Below are 19,627 nucleotides of genomic sequence, written 5' to 3' on the forward strand. Positions count from 1 at the left end.
TCTCTGTCTGACTTATTTTACTTGACATGATAATCTCTAGGTCCATTCATGTTGCTACCAATGGCATTATTTCATTCTCTTTTATGGTTGAGTAACATTTCATTGTCTATATATACCATATCTTCATTATCCATCCATCTGTTGATGGACGTTTAGGTTACTTCCATGTCTTGGCTATTATAAATAGTGCGACAATGAACATTGGAGTGCATGTATCTTTCTTAATTAAAATTTCCTGCAGATATGAGCCCAGGAGTGGGATTGCAGGATTATATGTCAACTTTATTTTAAATTAAAAAAAAATTCTTTTACTTTTATCATTCCAAGCTTCCAAAGCAGAGGTAGTATTGTAGTGTTTAAGAAAATTTTGCAACATATACAAGTATTGAATCATTATGTTGTATACTTGAAACTAATATAATGTTGTTTATCAATTATGTGTGCATGCATGCATGCTAAGTCGTGTCAGTCACGCCTGACTCTTTGTGATCTTATGGACTGTAGCCTGACAGGCTCCACTGTCCATGGATTCTCCAGGCAAGAATACTGGAGTGGGTTGCCATGCCAGGGGATCTTTCTGACCCAGGTGTCAAACCTGCATCTCTTGGGTCTCCTGCATTAACAGGTGGGGTCTTTACCACTAGCGCCACCTGGGAAACCCTTATCAATTATACTTCATTTTTATAAAAGAATGAAGGAACTGAGAAGTTGTTCAGTTACTTTGCATAAAAGGATTTTGAATTATTGGGGGATCGGGATGGGGAATACGTGTAACTCTATGGCTGATTCATATCAATGTATGACAAAACCCACTGAAAAATTAAAAATAAATAAATAAATAAATAATAAAAATAAATAAAAAGTTAAAAGTAAAAAAAAAAAAATCAATAAAGTAAGCAATTTTTAAAAATGGAGAAAGAAATGGCAATCTACTCCAGTATCCTTGCCTGGAGAATCCCCATGGATGGAGGAGCCTGGCAGGCTGAAGTCCATGGGGTCACAAAAGAGTGGGACATGACTGAGCGACTCAACAACAACAACAATGAAAAACCTGGAACCATGGAATTGTATATACAGATTACCTGGATATGAATTCTAGCTCTTCCAGTTGCTGGCTGTGTTGGCCTTGGGCAATTTGTTAATGGACCTGTGCTTCAGCTTCTTTGTCTGCAAAATGGGACTGATACCAATAACTAATTCCTAGTGTTGAGATTGAGATAAAATGAGTTCATATTTATAATGCACTTAGTACCTGATACAATCACAGTGATTTCTTCCTCTTTTTTTGAACGTGCTGGGTCATTGTTACTGCACGGGCTTTTCTCTAGTTGCGTCGAGGAGGGGCTCCTCTCCTGTCGCAGTGAACATGCTCCTCTTGTTGTGGCACATGGGATCTAGAGCACACAGGCTTCATTCAGTAGTTGTGGCATGAGGGCCCAGTAGTTGCGGTTCCCAGGCTCTAGAGGACAGGCTCAATCACTGTGGTCCAGGAGCTCAATAGCTCCATGGCATGTGGGGTTTTCCCAGATCAAGGATGGAACCTGCGTCTCCTGTGTCTCAGCATTGGCAGGCTGATTCTTTACCACTGAGCGACCAGGGGAACCCTATCATAGTGATTTCTAGACAAATCTTTTAAAAATAGACATGAATATTTCCACCCTGACAGATAATGAAATGAAAAATGAAATGTTAGTCACTCAGTCATGTTCGACTCTTTGTGATCCCATGGACTGTAGCTCACCAGGCTCCTCTGTCCATGGAATTCTCCAGACAGGAATACTGAAGTGGGTGGCCTCCTTCTCTATTCCCACCGCCCTGGTTTAGCCACACAGTAGGTGGCTCAGTGGTAAAGAATCTGCTTGCCAATGCAGGAGATGCAGGTTCAATCCCTGGGTTGGGAAGATCCCCTGGAGAAGGAAATGGCAACCCACTCCAATATTCGTCTGGGAAATCCCATGGACAGAGGAGCCTGGTGGGCTATAGTCCGAGGGGTTGCAAAAGGGTTGGATATGACTTAGCGACTAAACAACAACAGTAAATGGCTTGCTGTTCTCCATGCCGTACTTGCTGGACATTCCTGTTACAATCCTCTGATTCCCATGGCACCTCCTTCCTTGACCATCTTCTACTTGTTCTCTATCACTGTTTACCCTCAGCCTACAAACTCCTTAAGAGCAGAAATCGCTATTCTTTCTGTATTGTCAGCATCTGGAACAATGCCTGGCACAAAGAAAATACTCAACAAAAATGTGTTGAATTAATGGATGGTTGACTGCTGTGTCCTAGTCAGTATGTAGTAGTTTACAGGGGGCGGGGGGGGGGGTCCATTCAGTCCTACCCAAAAGTCTGTGTGATATTAAGCACAATTATTATCCCTATTTTACAAATAAGAAAATGAAGGCCTAGAGAGGTTAGATAACTTGTCCCCAAAATACCCATTTATATGGATATGGCTATTCTCTTCTTTTTTTTTTTTTTGGCTATTCTATTCTAATCAATACTTTATAATGGTATGTAGGAACAGAGGATGGCAGGAAGCCACAACTGATATCCCCATGAAGATATGACATTCAGTTTTCCTATTAAAACAGATGTTGCTTTATTTTTATGTAGTTTGTTCTCAAATTACAGTATTTTTTCTTTAGGTAAGTTTTAACCTTCTACGAATGTAAAACTTGTACAGAGAAAACCGTGTCATTTTCTTACAACAATCCACTGATCTCTGAGTCCACTGAAAGCTCTCCTTTAATCCCATCATATAGTATATGTCAGGAGCTTTGGTTAGCGCCTCATTCACACATCATCATTTGAAAAAGTTGTGGATGGTCAACTAAATTTATGAATTGTCTGCATCACTGAAATCCTCTTTCTCTGGGGCATTCGTGGAAAGCTGTACAGATTAACAGTAGTAGTATTAGTGGTAGTAGACGAGGCGACAGCAGCACCTATCCTGTAGCAGGCCTACCGTGCTGCAAGCTTTACCTGCACTCTCCCATCCAAGCCCTGTGAAGTAACTTCTGTTGTTTGATTTTGCAGATGGGGAAACTGAGACTCAGAAAGTGTAACACACTTTCCTGAGGTCACTCAGCTCTCGAATAGCAGAACCAGACTGAAATCCAAATTTGTATTAACATGTTTCGCCTGGGCTTTTATCCCGAGCTGGACTTTGAAGGCTGTCCAAGTTACTCAATCCTCTCTGAGGTTCAGTTTCCTCGTCTGTAAAATTGAGGGAAGTAACACATCCTTTAGGGGCTGCTATGAAGATTAGAAATAATAGATGCCCAAGGCCGCAGAGGCACATAGTAGGCATTTAAGCCTTGGTGGCGGTGTTTACGCTTCAGTGGGGGTGTGAAAGGAAGATCTGAAATCCCTTTAAAGGCATTGGGGAGCTGGAGAGAAGGGATCGACAGCTTTGCCCGACTTCAGAGCTGGCCTTTTCCTCTCCTGAATACAATGACCCAATGAAACTCAGCGATTAGCGAGGGGGTAGGGGCCCGGCAACCTCTGCAGGGAATCGGGAGAGAGGCGGGAGCTGGGGAGGGGCGTAGAAATCCCGGCCTCCGGAGGACTGCAGGTGTTAGAGAGTTGGTGTAGGTGGACTCCCAGAGCCGGGCGGAGGGAGGGGAGAAGGTCGGAGCGGCCGGGAGGGCGGGGGAGAGAGGGAGGCGGGGCCCGGAGACTGAGAGGCTGTCCTTAGACCGCTCTTCCCGTGCCGGGCAGTTTGCAGCATCAGGAGAAGCTCACTGGAGAATCTCCAACAGCGGAGCGGGCCTTCAACTACCGTAAGTACCTGCAAATGCGCGCACAGTCCAGTGGCTGAAGATTAAATACTGCCCATCAGATCCTAAACAAAACCCCGAAATAATTTCCCTGAAGTAATTAATTGCCGTAAACTTAAAGGCTCCCAAGTCTTTCCTCCCCCCACCCCCTCAGCCCTCCTTTTCGCCTTCCCTCCCCGGCTCCCAGCCGTGCCTCGCTGAGAATCTCTGGGCACTCAGATATCTTCCCTTTTCCTTCGCAGTCTTCCCTCAAATCCTCTAGCGGAACATGTACCCGGCACCCCGCCGAGCCCAAACCCTTTGATTCCTGGAACCCTCAGAGCCTTGCAGGGGGCGAGCCAGTAGACATTTCGGGTCTTTCGCCCTCAAAAGCACTGCGGCGCTGCCTAAGGGTGTGTGAAGTGCTTGGGGTGGAGTAGGAGGGGAGGGAGAAAAGGCTAGACTGCTGAAGATGGGGGTGGGGGAGTGTTGGGGTGAGGGGGGTAGTGTGAAAGGTCAAAAATGGGCGTGGCCAATTAACCCGAAGCCCGCAACTCCTTCCCTTGTTCCATGGACAGAAGATTCCTTTTGGCTGGATATAAACGGTAGAGTTTCCTCAGGAGGTGGAGGAGGGGTCAGCCATGCTGAGAAGCCCAGCTTCCTTATTCCCCTCAAGCCCCCAGGAAGTGAAACCCTGGTTTAGGGGTCCACCTGGCAGGACTGGAGTCTCAGTTGGCCTTCCTGAGTGGAATCCCAGTTAAAGCTTTCCCTTGGCAGTGAAACCTGAAGTCCCCCCCCCCACCCCCAGTAAACTGGCCAAAGCCTCAGGGGAACAAAGCAACAGGGTGTCACCAAGACTGGGCCCGGGCCTGGGAGTCTGTGGGAGCTGAGATGGAAATAGCATCTTTAGGGTCCTCTGCCAGATTAATGTCCCCTTTGGGAAGAAAAATAGCCAGTTTTAAAGAAATATTCACTATGTGCCTAGCACTGTTCCGGTATTATCTCAGATTCAACACAACAAGGCTAGCTAGATATTAGATAAGAAAAGTTCAAAGAAGGTAATTTGAGCATCCTTCGATGCAAAGTAAAAAATGCAAAGGGAAACTGTTCTTCCTTGGATCTCTGACTGTCCACCTGCTCCCTACAGCCCAGATGTTTGAATCTTCCCCCTTTTTCCTGCTCCTTCATCCCTCCTAGTCCTGGAGCAAATTAGAAGCTTTGATATCAGGATCAGTTTGGGGAAGCAAAAGCACCCATTTCTGCTCTGAGAGCTTCCTTTATCCCACTCTTTTGAAATAAAATTAAACAGCTAGGGTCAGACACAACCTCAGACCCTAAGTAGAGAGACGATAGAAGAGAGTCATCCTGAGTTTGTGTGATGAGCATACATCTTTCTTTGGCCAAAGGATACTCTGGGCCCAGGGTGGGTAGGGTAGGAGAGACAGAAAAGCATAAGGGGTCTACTTATGGACAGGTAGAGCCTGTGGTCAATAGTGATTTTCAAGAAAATAAGAAAGCCTCCCTGAACTCAAATATTTTTGCCACATTCCCTGAAATTCAGTTCTTTTCCCTAGGGGCAGTGAACAAAAATGCTTATAAGTTTTGGGGCGCCAATGAATCATTTACATTTCATATCAATTAGTTCAAGTAATTTGATTCTCCAATACCTACTCGAAATGGAGGTTTTGAGCTTTGGACAGGGGATGCGAAACAATAATGAAAATAATACTAAATTTGAAGCATTCTACAGAAGGGAAAGCCTGGATGGGATGAGACAGTAGAAGTGAGGGAGGATGAGAAAGGGGGAGAGGGCTATCTCTGAAAGTTTAATTTCTGGTTTTAGAGCATAGGCATTGGAGTTCAACATGGATCTGAATTTTGGCTCTGATATTTAATATCTTTTGATTTTGAGAAAATTATCTCTTGCATAAGCCTCAGTTTCCTAGCCAGCAAAATGGGGATGTAGAACTCTTCCTTTGTTAGGTTGTTGGAGGACTCTGACAAGAAATATACATATGAGTAAAGAATCCGAAAAGTTGACTCTACACCTCCCATCCCCCTCATGCCTTAGGGCTTCTGCTGGCCTGTATTAGGTCACACTCTGGGCTTCTCAGACCCTAGGGACAAACACATTTCAATAAATCTGATCTGGTAGATATACCAGCAAAGACCTTGAGTGGAAGAAGGGGGAAGTGGGGAAAGGGGACAAAGAGAACAAGTAGCTGGTAACCCTGCATGCCTGTGGGGGAGTGGAAGGTAGGTGTTCAGGTACAATTTAGTGATCCAAACTAAACTTTCAGGAGAAGGAGCAGTCCCCTGAGTAAAAATGCTTCTGCTTTTAGATCTCACCGCCTTCTGAGGGGCAAAGCCCTTTAAGACTCCGGAGGCTCCATGACCCTCGACAGGCCAGGGGAAGGGGCCACCATGCTGCGGACATTCACTCTCTTACTCTTTTGTGCTGGTGAGTACAAGGAAGGCGTGGCGGGGCAAGTGTCCCTGTCATAGGCACCCCTGTGAGTGGGCCCCTTGGGGAGGGAATGGAGAATACTGAGGTTTGAGGGTGATTGGGACAACGAGGGGCTCTCCTTTACCATAATCTCTCTTTTCAGGACTGAGTCTGGGTGTGACACCAATGGGTAAGTGAGTCCTGCCACATCAACTCCCTTCCTTCCTGAAGGCTGCAAGACATTGCCCCTCCATGGCCCTGGACATAACTGCCTTGAGATGCCAAGGGCAGTTTCCAGACTCAGCTTGTTAGGAATCAGGACCGCTCACTTCATGACTTGGTTTCCCACAAAATAGTAAAGACTTTGTCTCTTGCACTTTGTTCTCCAACTCACTTGAATTCCTTAAAACAATGTCCTACGGTCCCTATCCCACCCCCCCCCCATAAAAGCACACAACCCTGTCCCGAAGGAAAGACAAAAGGAGGAATGGGGAGGGTTGGGGCTAATTTAAAGGGGACATTGCAGGGGGCATGTTATGGGAGGGAGAGGGTTGGAACCACTGACATCTTTGTTTTCTTTGGGAATGACAGCAGTGATGCCATCTCAACCGGAGCTATGGATAGAATCCAACTACCCCCAGGCCCCTTGGGAGAACATCACACTCTGGTGCAAAAGCCCCTCTCAGATTTCAAGCAAGTTCTTGTTGCTGAAGGATAAGACACAGATGACCTGGATCCGCCCTTCCCGAAAGACCTTCCAAGTTTCATTCCCCATCGGTGCCCTTACTCAGGCAAATACAGGTCTTTACAGGTGCTGCTACTGGAAGGAGACAGGCTGGTCAGAGCCCAGTAAAGTTTTAGAGTTGGAGGCACCAGGTAAGAAGACAGAGAGATAATCAAGAATAAACTCCAACTCCTAGGACTCAAACTTGCCTTCCCAGAGCAGGGTTTGTTTAATTCATTTGCCTCAAGCGCTTGCATGCATAATACAGATATTCCACACTTGGTAAATAAGTGTCTCATTTCTATAGGTAATGCAGAGTGAGGCTGCAGACTCTGGAATGGATCTAGAGGGCAAGCTCCTCAACCTAGGGAATACTCTAGATGGGGAAAGAGGGGTGACAAATAAGTATCATACCAGGAAGACTCATTTAAGTAGAGCTCTCTGCGCTGCCTGAGCTGCACTACCCTTGCTCTGCCTGAATTCTAGTTCATTCTCTCCTTCCAGGCCAGCTGCCCAAGCCCATCTTCTGGATCCAGACTGAGACCTCCCCTCTTCCCGGATGTAATGTTAACATACTCTGCCATGGCTGGCTGCAGGATTTGGTATTCATGCTGTTCAAAGAGGGATATGCGGAACCCGTGGATTACCAAGTCCCAACTGGGAGAGTGGCCATATTCTCCATTGCCAACATGACACCTGAGAGTGAAGGGGTTTACATCTGCCGCACTCATATCCAGATGCTCCCTACCCTGTGGTCAGAGCCCAGCAACCCCCTGAAGCTGATTGTGGCAGGTGGGTGTGGCTATGGCTGCTGGGGTCTGATGATCATTGTCCCCGGGATCATGGTTGGATGAGCCAGGGTTTCTGATATGACTTTCCTTGCCCAGTTCTCTGCAAGGCCCATGAGCTAGAGTCATTTGATATTTTACTGAGATGCAAATGAGAATCACACATGCTAGGAGGCAGCTGTCTGGGAGCCAATCACTTGGCTAGTGAGTGAGTCCAGCCAAATGTCCAGCAGCTTCAGCTCATCACAGCTTTGTTGTTCTCTATTTGTTGAAAATCATGTGTTCATTCATTCATTCGGCTAATGTTTATTGAGCACTTAATATGTGCCAGGCACTGCCACTGCAGTCATGGAAACTGATTTTTTTTTATTTAAATGTATTTTTATTCTATTTGTGATTTTTATTTTTAAGTGTGGAAAACAGAGTGAATTGCTTGTGCTGGCAATAAAAAGAAACAAAAAATGACAAGGAAAGTGATAGTTCATATTTCAGAAATGGTTTTATAAATGAATTTAGTCTTGTATATACAGATCCAGTAAGGCAGTACCAAGCTTTAAACACAGTAGAAGCTTCTTCCAAACGCCTAATGTTAGACGCACACCACACCTCCACCCCATAGCCCAGATGCTTCTAGACAGAATTGGCCACACTTGCTTTAGTTCCTTCATCAAGTTAAATAGGCTTGGGGAAAGCTGTGGTGCTACAGAAAATACCCTGGACTTAAAAGTTTTATTCCTAGTTTCTAGTTCCACCTCTGACACCACCTCCCTGTGTGATATTGAGCAAGTTACTTCAACTCTGTGTTTCGGTTTCCCCCACTCTAAAATGGGATAACAGTATCTACCTGATCCACTGTATGATGCCTTTCTGTGCCTCAGTTTTCTCATTTGCAAAATTGGTATAATCGTAATACCTACCTCACAGGGTTGTTGTGAGGATTTGCCTAACATAATATGTGTACAGTGCCTGGCATATAAGTTCTCAATAAATGGTAGATATTAATTTTATTAGTATAGCTTTTTATTGAGGATCAAAGAACAAAAGTCTGTCTGTTTGAGCTGCGTGTTATGGATGCTTGTTGTACGAATGTCCTTCTGGTATAGATGCCACTAACACACACTTCTGCAATTACCTGTTCGCAGGTGTCCCCCACTAGGCCCTGAGCACTTAGCGAACAGGGACTGTGTCTGTCTCCTTTACTTGTATACCCCTAGATCTCCATGATGCCTGAGGTATCCTAAATGCTTAATGAACCTATGATAGAGCTGATCCTTCCAATAATGGGTGGGTGGGCCTACCTGGAATTGGGGTGGGTAAGAAGGAGTGCTTTGGGAGTGAGGTTTACCTTCTGTTGTGTAGTTTAATCTCTTTGGAGAAACAATACATGAAAATGAGGGTGTGGCCCCATTAACAAATGTTTCTTTGGTTTGCAGACTTACTGGCCAATCCCGACTTACTGGCCTCTTTCAGTCTCCTCTGGGAAGTAGGGTTTTCTGTGAACTGAATGTGTTCAAAAGCCATCCTTAATACTGCAGTAACATTCATGCTTTATGAAGAAGGAATCAAAGCAATTTTCAGAAGTTTGGTTTCTTGGGTGATTGGAAGAACTACATTTGGCAATTCAGAGACCTAAAGATAGAGGGAATTACAATGTAGACACTCCACTGAGACATACCCCTATACATAGTTAGAGCTCAGTGCAGTGAGAGAGTCTGGTGAGAGGGAAGGAGTGGAAGTGAACTTCCCCTTGGTTACCTTCTAGAAGAGGCAGAGATTCAGGGAAGAGTGAGAGAGCAGAGGGTAAAACTTCAGCTACCACTTGCTATCTAAAGAAAGTAGGAAAATAAAACCAGAATATGATGAGGAAGAATCACCCTACTTCTAACTCAGAGTCTCTTCGCTTTCTAGGACTCTATCCCAAACCAACTCTGACAGCCTACCCTGGGCCCATCATGGCACCGGGAGAAAGCCTTAATTTCAGGTGCCAAGGGCCAATCTATGGAATGACCTTTGCATTAATAAGGCTTGAAGACTTGGAGAAGTCCTTTTACCTCAAGAGGCCAATAAAAAATGAGGCATATTTCTTCTTCCGGGCATTGAAAATCCACGATGCTGGCCATTACCTCTGTTTTTACTATGATGGATCATACAGGGGTTCACTCCTCAGTGATATCCTGGAAATCTGGGTAACTGGTAAGAGAGGGGGGTGCCCTGGGACCTATGTTGGGGGTAAGGGTGTTCGGCTCTCTTTGGGCCCACTGGAGAACTTCATCATGCAGCCAGGGTTGATGGTGGGGGAAGGAGCAGAATTTGTATAACTGGGCTTAGGGTGGGATTTGCCAAGGATGGACTGGAGGAAAAGGAAAAGAACCTTAACTAGTGGGAGGGGTAAGTCAGACTTATTAGCCTTTGATATTTTGGGTCTCATCCTAGACACTTTCCCCAAGACCTGGCTACTTGCTCAGCCCAGTCCTGTGGTCCAAATGGGTCAGAATGTGAGTCTGTGGTGTCGAGGGCCAGTGGATGGAGTGGGGCTTGCACTCTATAAGAAAGGAGAAGACAAACCACTTCAACTCTTGGATACCACCAGTATCTATGATGACACGTCATTCTTCCTCAACAATGTGACCTCTAGTGATGCTGGCATCTATAGCTGCCACTATCTCCTCTCCTGGAAGACCTCCATCAGAATGACATCGCACAACACTGTGGAGCTTGTGGTTGTAGGCAAGTGCTAACAACTATTCTTTATTTTTATCTTCATTCCAGTGTTATTAGAAGGAGTTAGTGTCCCTGTACCCTTCTGGATTTATGAGCCAAAGAAAACCAGACTAGGAGGGTGGTTTTCTCCAAAACTTTAGGGAGCTTCTCTCCCAGTACTGTTACTCAAACCTTACCTCTAGGCATGGACAAGCCCCGATGGGACTCCTAGAAAACTTAGTTTCCTTAAGACCCAGGGAAACCTACAGGTATTGTTAAGTTTCTGATTGAAGGTAGGAGCCTAGAAGTCTTTAGAGGATCAAGAAATGGGCCAAGGAATTCTGATGCACAAATTTTGAAGCCACTGATCTAGTAGAGCAGAAAAAAAAGAGAAGCCCAATTAAGGAGTTGAGAAACATTTGTTGAGATGAGACAATGAGTTCAAAGTCACTTGTTCTAACTCTGGTCTCTGGATTGGTTGCAGATAAGCCCCCCAAACCCACCCTGTCAGCCTGGCCCAGCACCGTGTTCAAGCTAGGAAAAGCCATCACCCTTCAGTGCCGAGTACCTCATCCAGTTCTTGAATTTTGTCTGGAATGGGAAGAAAGAAAAACATCCCCAAAATTCTCAGTGGATGGAGACTTCATCATCAGTAATGTTGAAGGGAAAGGCACAGGGACCTACAGTTGCAGCTATCGCATAGAGGCACACCCTAACATCTGGTCACATCGCAGTGAGCCTCTGAAGCTGATGGGGCCAGCAGGTGAGAGGAAAACTCTTCATAGAGGTGCCCCCACCATGACTTTGGCCATGATACCCCTGGGATCCCAGAGTAATGCCCAGCAGGATATGGAAAGGGTAGTCGGGGGCTGGTTTGGGCATCTTTCTCCTGGGGTGGTCTCACAATCACTCAAAGGCAGTGAGCACGATACTTTCAAGGGTCCCTTTCTTCATGTAAAAGGTCACTTTTGCTTCAACTTCCCTTTACCTGCAGTAACCAGATTCCCCTTTCCCCCATGAATGTGTTCATCTGTCCCTGTCCCCATCAAGGTCCCTGTTTCTGGTCTTCTCTGGTCACAGGCTTTCTCACCTGGAATCACGTTCTGAATGAAACTATCAGGTTATTTCTAATCATTCAGCTTGTTGCCTTGCTGTTCGTAGTGCTATGGATAAGGTGGAAGTGTCGGAGACTCAGAATCAGGTAACTGTCTTATCCCAATGCCCTGCTCCTAAATCTAGCTGAGTTCAGGCTCCCCAGAGGTTCAGGAATGGGGTGTGCTCCAGTTGAGACAAGCCCCATGGGCACACCCTTTTTATCCTCCACCTTCAGGGATGAAGATACAAGGCTTTCTCATTCCAGCCATTTCTCTTTCATTTCATGGAGGGGTCAACTCCCCTACCAGAGGGTAAAGAAATGTGAATTTCTCAGAGACTTAAGAAGTCCTCAGAACCTCATTCGCTTATCCCCCCCAGGAGGGTGCCCAAATCTCCCTCCCAAGCCACCTTGCCTCTCACAGATGATCGATGTCTTCCACATTAACTTCATCTGAACTTTTTTTGTAAGAAGCAACACTGTCCTGTCTCTCAGAATGTTATCCAACTCCCATCCCAACTATTCAGCCTTACCTCAGCTCTCAAGGGCCAGCAAGCCTTGTAGTCCATCCTCGCTGCTATGGAAGCCAGTGTCTCTGCCACTCGGCCCACAACCACTGTGCAGAGCCTTCTGAGAATAGAGCCTTAGCCTGGGTGGGCAGCTGATGAGAGAATGGATTGGGTCAAAGAATCAGACTGCTTCCCCTGATCCATAAAGTGTCAAGTCAAACAGGTTCTCCTGCTGTTTACTTTTATTATTTTGTGTCTCCTGGGTCATCTCCTTCTCTCCCTTATCCCTATATCCTTGTGCTCAGGCTATTCTGCCCAAAAATGAGAAATGACAGCTCCTAGCTTGGTGGGGGCTTCTGCTCCTGAATGCCACTTTCCCCCACTCTCTGATCCTGGCTGTACCCCTCCCCCACCATGAGCAGAGGCCTTTGTGTGCCTGGGAGTATTCAATACACAATGGATGATGACTATGATTGTGTGTGTCTGTGTTCTCCTCTGAGATCTGAGGGACAGAGTGCTTGGGTAATGGGAAGGGAGCCACCTAAACCTTCTGCAAAACCACTACCCCTTTTGAGCTTTCCAAACGTTTCAGTGGGGGTCAGGTTCACAGAATCTGTTCTGAGTTCCACATACACTGTGGTAGCCTTCAAGCCAGAGATTAGAAAAAAATGTAGCTTCAAGTGCCCCCCACCTCAGCCCAGGACCACTGCAGCAAAGAATGAGTTCAGAAACCAGATATCAGAGAAGACAGTTTGAAAAGCACGTTGTCCTGACCAGGAAGGAAGGTCAGTGTTTTCTAAGTCAAAATTGTCAGGTAGATTTTGGCTTAATATAAGCTAAATCTATAGGATCTGAATCTACAGGACCTGAAGCTGCTGCACATTTCTAGTCATGATCTGGGTGGGGGTAGGGAGATCCCACTGTTGCTGCCTAGGTAACCCATCCACAACAAAGGCGGGTGAGGCAGGTCGGTTGGAGGACCAATAGTGCCATAATAAACACTGCTTCCAAACTTAAACTTGATGACTGAGAAACACCCAAGATTTCTCCCTCTGGCCCCATACCCATCACCCAGAGCTTCCGATCACACTGAACTCCAGGGGTTCTGAGAGCTGGAGTTACAAAGGTATTTTCACATCTGACATCTCAGTTCCAGCAACGGCCTAATCAGGGGCCTTGGGGAGCTGACATTTGATATTGTCTGGGGAGGGGGGAGGGGCGGGGCCCGTGGGTCATGAAAGAGCAAGAGGTCTGTAGGTGGTGAGGCCCTCAAAGAGAAAAGTCATCGATGTCAGAAAAGATGATATCCCATTATTCTGGCCATATCCAATCCCTATTGGGTGGTAAGTAAGCCAATGACATAAATTGCCGCCCCTTCTCTCCGCCCTCCCCCTAATCCCAGCAACTCCTCTCATCTCTTTTCTGGTCTTGCTAGAGAAGCCTGGTTGCTGGGAACAGCTCAAGGGGTCACCATGCTCTTCATACTCACAGCTCTTCTCTGCTGTGGTGAGTACAAGGGGGTGGGGAAGGGGCCTGGGCAGAAGGCCGGGGTGAAGTCCCGTGGGGGAGGGGGCAAATCCCTGGCAGCAATTTCTTTTGCAGGACTGTGCACTGGGGTATTGACAGAAGAGACTGGTGAGTTTTTCCTGCTCCAGACTGGGACATTCCTCCCTGGAGATCCGAAATAACTACAGTGTCAGTGTCAGTGGCCAGGGAGTGACTGGTTGGGAGGGAAGGGCAGCCAGGAAGGGGCACTTTGCTGAAGCTGCTGGCAAAATTCAGCCTCCAACTCCGCTTTTCTGCCTGCAAAATTTCCCCCAAGCTTTTGCATTTTTCTGAGGCTCAACTGAGACATCAGCGTCTTCTTTCCCCAGCACCTGCAGAAGGGAGGAAAGAGTTTGGATTGGGGTTGAAAGGGGAGGTGGGCAGTGTGATCTGGGGAGGGGGATTCAAGGGCAAGGAAAGGGGGAGGGGCAGGGGAGGGAGGATGGCTTCATTAACTCTGCTCTTTCTAGAAATAATCATGCCAACCCCTAAGCCTGAGCTGTGGGCAGAGACCAACTTCCCTCTGGCCCCGTGGAAGAACTTAACCCTCTGGTGCAGAAGCCCTTCTGGTTCAACTAAGGAGTTTGTGTTACTGAAGGACGGCACCGGGTGGATCGCAACTCGCCCGGCCTCCGAGCAGGTCCGGGCTGCCTTCCCCCTTGGAGCCCTGACCCAGGCTCACACCGGGAGTTACCACTGCCATTCATGGGAGGAGATGGCTGTGTCTGAGCCCAGTGAGGCACTTGAGCTAGTGGGAACAGGTAAGAAAAGGCCGAGCGTCCTCTCGGCATGATCCCTGGTGCCCCGGGACTCCAGCACTGCTCCGAGGCATGGGGAAATGCTCAGAGATCCAGAGCCCAAGGGACTTCTGCTGCTTGTAGGAGAGGAGGGGATTGAGATGGGGGAGGGGGTGGGGAAGAGGGTTGAGAGGAGACTGACAGGAAGAGCCAAAGGCCCGGCCAGGATGGATCTCTGTTTTGCTGACCGAGTGACTCCGCTCGTGTCCCATCTGGGCACCTCCTAACTTCGGACTCCTTGTCCTCCCTGTTTTGTTTTCCAGATATCCTCCCCAAGCCTGTCATTTCTGCTTCCCCCCCAATTCGGGGTCAGGAACTGCAAATCCGCTGCAAAGGATGGCTGGCAGGCATGGGGTTTGCTCTGTACAAGGAGGGAATGCAGGACCCCGTCCAGCGACTTGGTGCCGTTGGGAGAGAAGGCTTCTTTACAATCCAAAGAATGGAGGATAAAGACGAAGGCAATTATAGCTGCCGAACTCACACTGAAAAGCGCCCCTTCAAGTGGTCCGAGCCTAGTGAGCCCCTGGAGCTTGTCATAAAAGGTAGAGCTGAAAGGGGTGTGTGAGGGAGGAGGGGGGAAGCAAAGCTCCAGGTCAGACGCTCCTTTCCCCACAGCGAACTTTGCTGTTGGTCCTAGGAGCCTGTGTCCAATCTTAGAGCCAGGCAGGCGTGGCGCTGGGAGTGCCAGGGCCTCTGGCTGCATGATATTAATAGCCATAATTGTTATTAATAGCTGGGGTTTGTGGAGGGTGATTTAATTTTTCTAATTATTTTCATATCAATTATCTCCTTTAGCTAGAGAGCAAATAGTCAAAGGAGGTGGATCAGGTACCATTTCCCCTTCTTGTCCCAATGGGCAAACTGAGGCTCAGGGAATCAGCAGAGCCCCCGTGACTACCCATTCTTTTAGCTAGCTTCCATTGCTCAGTCTGCTGACAGTGAGGATTAGGCTTGAGGAGGTGAGGGGTGGGGTGAGGGGGGTCCCTGTGAAAATTCTATCTGCAAAGTGGTTTTGCCTGGATTTTTAAATGCACCTTCTTCTGAATGAAATACTACAGGAAGCCAAGCTGCTTTCTGGAACCAGTATTTGCTATATTATCTAGCTTGCTTTCTATTGATTTGGTTTTGGTTATGTTTGGTTTTTTGCCTTCTAGAAATGTACCCCAAGCCCTTCTTTGAGACATGGACCAGTCCTGTGGTCACTCCTGGTTCCCGGGTGACTTTCAATTGCTCCACCCCCCACCAGCACATGAGCTTTATTCTTTACAAAGATGGAAGTGAAGTAGCATCCAGTGACAGGTCTTGGGCAAGTCTGGGAGCCAGTGCAGCCCACTTTCTGATCATTTCGGTGGGCATTGGTGATGGAGGGAATTACAGCTGCCGCTATTACGACTTTGCAATCTGGTCGGAGCCCAGTGACCTCGTGGAACTCGTGGTGACAGGTCAGGACTGGGGAAATGCAGGCGGAGGTGGTACTGTCCCTGGGACAATGGGCAGGAGGGATGTCAGTGAGAGAGGAAGAGGTGCCCTTTCTAAAAGTCACCAAGAATGTGCTCAGGACAGTGCCTGCATGTGGTAAACAGTCCAAGTAAGGCAGATGCTTATATTATCACTATACGGGAAGATGAGAAGAAGGAGGAAAATAATCCACTTCTGGGGAAAGAAATGAGGCACTGGGGATGTTTCACATGTTGCCTTATTTCTGAAATCTTTTTGCAGCTTGGCCTTGAGCTTTAGGCCCAAGGTCCACTTTTTCTTTAGCTGGGCTACCAGATATTGGTGGGCTGGATGACCCTCAGAGAAAGGGTAAAGACCCTGAAGTGTCAACTGCATATTATGCAGTCATTACAAATGATGGTTTTCAAAGGCTGTTTAACATCATAGGAAAATGTTTACAATATAAAGTGAAAAATATTAAACTACACCACTGTGTATACAGTAAGCCCAATGATACAAATAGTTATAGTTAAAATGACATGGGCATGTACAAAAATAAATGGGAAGTAATACAGAAACATGTACAAAAAATGGCCATCTTTGAGTGGTAGAATTTTACTGCCTTCATTAGTTTTTTTTCTGTATTTTCTAGTTTTCTACAATAAGCATATATCGTTTCTTATAATAACACTAAAAAAAAAAAACAATGCTCAGGATGTGTGAGGCAGGATTCTCTCATATGTGTTCTCTTTAATTTCAGAATTCTACCCCAAACCCACTCTCCTGGCACAGCCAGGTCCCGTGGTTCTTCCTGGGAAGAATGTGACCCTGCGTTGCCAAGGGGCTTTCCAGGGCATGAGGTTTGCCCTCCTGCAGGAGGGAATCCCAGGTCCCTTACAGTTCCGGAGTGCCTCGGGGAACTCGGCTGACTTCCTCCTCCATGCTGTTGGGGCGGAGGACTCTGGGAACTACAGCTGTATCTACTATGAGACCACTATGTCAAACAGGGGATCATATCTCAGCAAGCCTCTTATGATCTGGGTGACTGGTAAGGACAGACAAGACATGGGACTGGGACAGAAGCAACTGGAGTAGGGGTAAGGGAGGGTAATCCCTCTTGGAAGGCTGGGCTAGGACAGGGAGTAGAACGGTTGTGTCTGGAAGGAGAAAGGTAAAGGGTGAATTCAGTGATCAGTTTGCATACTCACCACTTTCCATCTTTGGTCTCTTCCTAGACACATTCCCCAAGCCACGGTTGTTTGCTGAGCCCAGTTCTGTGGTTCCCGTGGGGCAGAATGTTACTCTCTGGTGCCAAGGGCCAGTACATGGAGTAGGGTACATTCTCCACAAAGAAGTAGAAGCCACTTCAGTGCAGCTCTGGGGATCCACCAGTAATGATGGGGCCTTCCCCATCACCAACGTATCTGGTGCTAGCATAGGTCGTTACAGCTGCTGCTACCACCCTGACTGGACCAGCCTCATCAAGATACAGCCTAGCAACACCCTGGAACTCATAGTCACAGGTAAGGGAAAGATTCTCTGGAGTGGGCAGAGGAGTATAGAAAAGAGGGAATTGGGCTGGCAGATGGTTCACGGGAAATGGTTTTCCAAGAACTCAAGGAGAGGCAGGCAGTAACTCTTCTCTTTATTGAGACTTCAGGGGTGATGCCCTGGTAAGTGGCCACCTCTCTATGAACCAAGAGTTCATTTCTTCTAGGTTTGCTCCCCAAACCCAGCCTATTAGCCCAACCTGGTCCCATGGTGGCCCCTGGAGAAAACATGACTCTTCAGTGTCAGGGGGAACTGGCAGACTCAACATTTGTCCTGTTGAAGAAGGGTATTCAAGAGCCTTTAAAGCAACAGAGGCCAAGCGGGTTCAGGGCTGACTTCTGGATGCCAGCAGTAAGCAGTGAAGATTCTGGGATGTACAGCTGTGTGTATTATTTGGATTCTGCTCCCCTTGCAGCTTCTAATCACAGTAACTCCCTGGAGATCTGGGTGACTGGTAAGGTCTTGGGGCTTTCAGTAAGACTCTAGCTTTTGTGGTTTTTTTAGTAGTTATCCCTAAGTTGGTAAAGGGCTGGGTTCGAGGCCATTTCTAACTCTGTATCCTGGTTGGTTGCAGACAAGCCCCCTAAACCCTCCTTATCAGCCTCGCCCAGCACTGTGTTCAGGCTCGGGAAGGACATCACCCTTCAGTGCAGAGGGCCCCTGCCAGGCGTGGAATTTGTCCTGGAACACGATGGAGAAGAAGCACCTCAACAATTCTCAGAGGATGGAGACTTTGTCATCAATAATGTAGAAGGAAAGGGCATTGGAAACTATAGCTGCAGCTACCGTCTGCAGGCCTACCCCGATATCTGGTCAGAGCCTAGTGATACTCTGGAGCTGGTGGGGGCAGCAGGTGAGATGATAATCCCTCCATGATTCTGGCCTGACACACCTGGGACCCTGGAGACAGTCTCCATGGAGGCAGGCCACACATGGAAGGGGAGGGCTTTGGAGTCAGAGACCTCAAGTGTGGTCATTTTTCTCCTAGGGATGGTAAGGAGGTGGAACCTCAGATTCACTCAAAGATAGTGACAAGGATACTTCCAATGCGTCTTCCACCCCACAAGGGAGGGCTGCTTCTGCCTCAGCAGAAGCACTGCCTCTGACCACCCCATCTGTTGTCCCAACATGTGGTTCCCAAGTGAACCCCAGTGGAGGCCAGATGAACGGGCAGCAAGTGAGCAAGGGGAACACACATGCACTAAACTCTATGGCATTGGTTTCTGCTCTTTGTCATCACAGGGCCTGCTGCTCAGGAGTGCACTGTCGGGAACATTGTCCGAAGTACCCTGATCGTGGTGGTGGTTGTAGCTTTGGGGGTGGTGCTAGCCATAGAGTGGAAGAAGTGGCCTCGACTCCGAACCAGGTAATTGCCTCATGTCAGCCTCCTGCTATGAACCCAGGGCTTCTGTGAAAACAATGATCCAAATGCTCCCCTAGCATCTGAGCCCGATAACTCAGCCTGCTTTCAAGTTGATGGCTCTGTATCCTCCCTTAGTCCTGTTTTTTTTTTCTTTTTCTACACAGGGGCTCAGAGACAGATGGAAGAGACCAGACCATAGCCCTGGAAGAGTGTAACCAAGAAGGAGATTTGGGCACCAACACCAACTCTCCCTCATCAGTCTCTCAGGGCACTTCAGTAGAGCAGCCAGTCCCAATATAATCATCTTCTACTTTACAAGAGCTTTCCTCTCCTCTTTTTTTATCCTCAGAGACCTTCAAATCTGACTGGTTTCCCCGGGAGTCCACACCACCTACTGTTCCTTGGCCACTAATCACCTGAGATGGGTCAAGGGGATTTTAGGAACTGAGAGCTCTACCAGGGTGAGAGGTTTCCTGAAGAGAGATTTCCCACCCCTGTAATTCCTCACTGTACTGATTTACTGGTGCATGAAAATCTATTAAAAATGTATTCTTCTGAATAAAAAGAGTATTCACTATTTAACTGCAAAAACTATGGTAGCAGTTTTCCATTGGTTTGTTATTTAAGATTTAGCAAAAAATGGTGTATTGGAGCTGACCCCCATGGCACAGTAAGAGAGCAGGGGGTTACTAACACAGAGAAATGAGCTCAAGGATAGGGTCAGGGAGGAGGGAATGCTCCAACATGTCCAATTTGGTTTCAGACATGGTTACTGAACAGAATGTCCTGTCATCCCTTCATTCTCCAATTCATTACTGAATGAATGAATGGCAATATTCTCTCCAAGTTGAGCCTGAGGAGGGCAAACACTTCAGTTACATACTTTCACTGTGGAACTTCTAGGTCTGTAGTACAT

General features: G+C 47.2%; 1 protein-coding gene across 2 annotated transcripts; it reads left to right on the forward strand.

Annotated features, from left to right (window-relative positions):
- Positions 1–3,656: 3,656 nt before the first annotated feature.
- On the forward strand, positions 3,657–19,292 carry IGSF1 (immunoglobulin superfamily member 1). Of its 2 annotated transcripts, none has more exons than XM_065916427.1 (20): positions 3,657–3,782; positions 6,101–6,219; positions 6,368–6,394; positions 6,796–7,080; positions 7,433–7,720; positions 9,625–9,909; positions 10,150–10,443; positions 10,901–11,179; positions 11,497–11,617; positions 13,454–13,524; positions 13,621–13,653; positions 14,034–14,324; positions 14,624–14,902; positions 15,515–15,802; positions 16,558–16,845; positions 17,033–17,320; positions 17,515–17,802; positions 17,923–18,201; positions 18,591–18,714; positions 18,876–19,292. In XM_065916427.1, the coding sequence occupies exons 2-20, from the start codon at positions 6,150–6,152 to the stop codon at positions 19,009–19,011; spliced, it is 4,014 nt and encodes a 1,337-aa protein (XP_065772499.1). In that variant the 5' UTR covers positions 3,657–3,782; positions 6,101–6,149; the 3' UTR covers positions 19,012–19,292. The 2 variants fall into 2 exon arrangements, with proteins under 2 accessions (XP_065772499.1, XP_065772500.1); XM_065916428.1 differs by having other exon boundaries at positions 6,799–7,080.
- The last annotated feature ends 335 nt before the right edge of the window (positions 19,293–19,627 follow it).

The sequence above is a fragment of the Muntiacus reevesi genome, chromosome X, assembly GCF_963930625.1.
Source record: "Muntiacus reevesi chromosome X, mMunRee1.1, whole genome shotgun sequence".
NCBI lineage: Eukaryota > Metazoa > Chordata > Mammalia > Artiodactyla > Cervidae > Muntiacus > Muntiacus reevesi.

What these genes read in the sequence shown, in the direction of transcription:
- IGSF1 (XM_065916427.1), top strand. Translation starts at nt 6,150, where the DNA reads ATGACCCTCGACAGGCCAGGGGAAGGGGCCACCATGCTGCGGACATTC. An exon ending in CCTGGAAATCTGGGTAACTG is followed by an intron (nt 9,910 to 10,149) that starts GTAAGAGAGGGG and finishes GTCTCATCCTAG; the next exon opens with ACACTTTCCCCAAGACCTGG. An exon ending in TGTCGGAGACTCAGAATCAG is followed by an intron (nt 11,618 to 13,453) that starts GTAACTGTCTTA and finishes TGGTCTTGCTAG; the next exon opens with AGAAGCCTGGTTGCTGGGAA.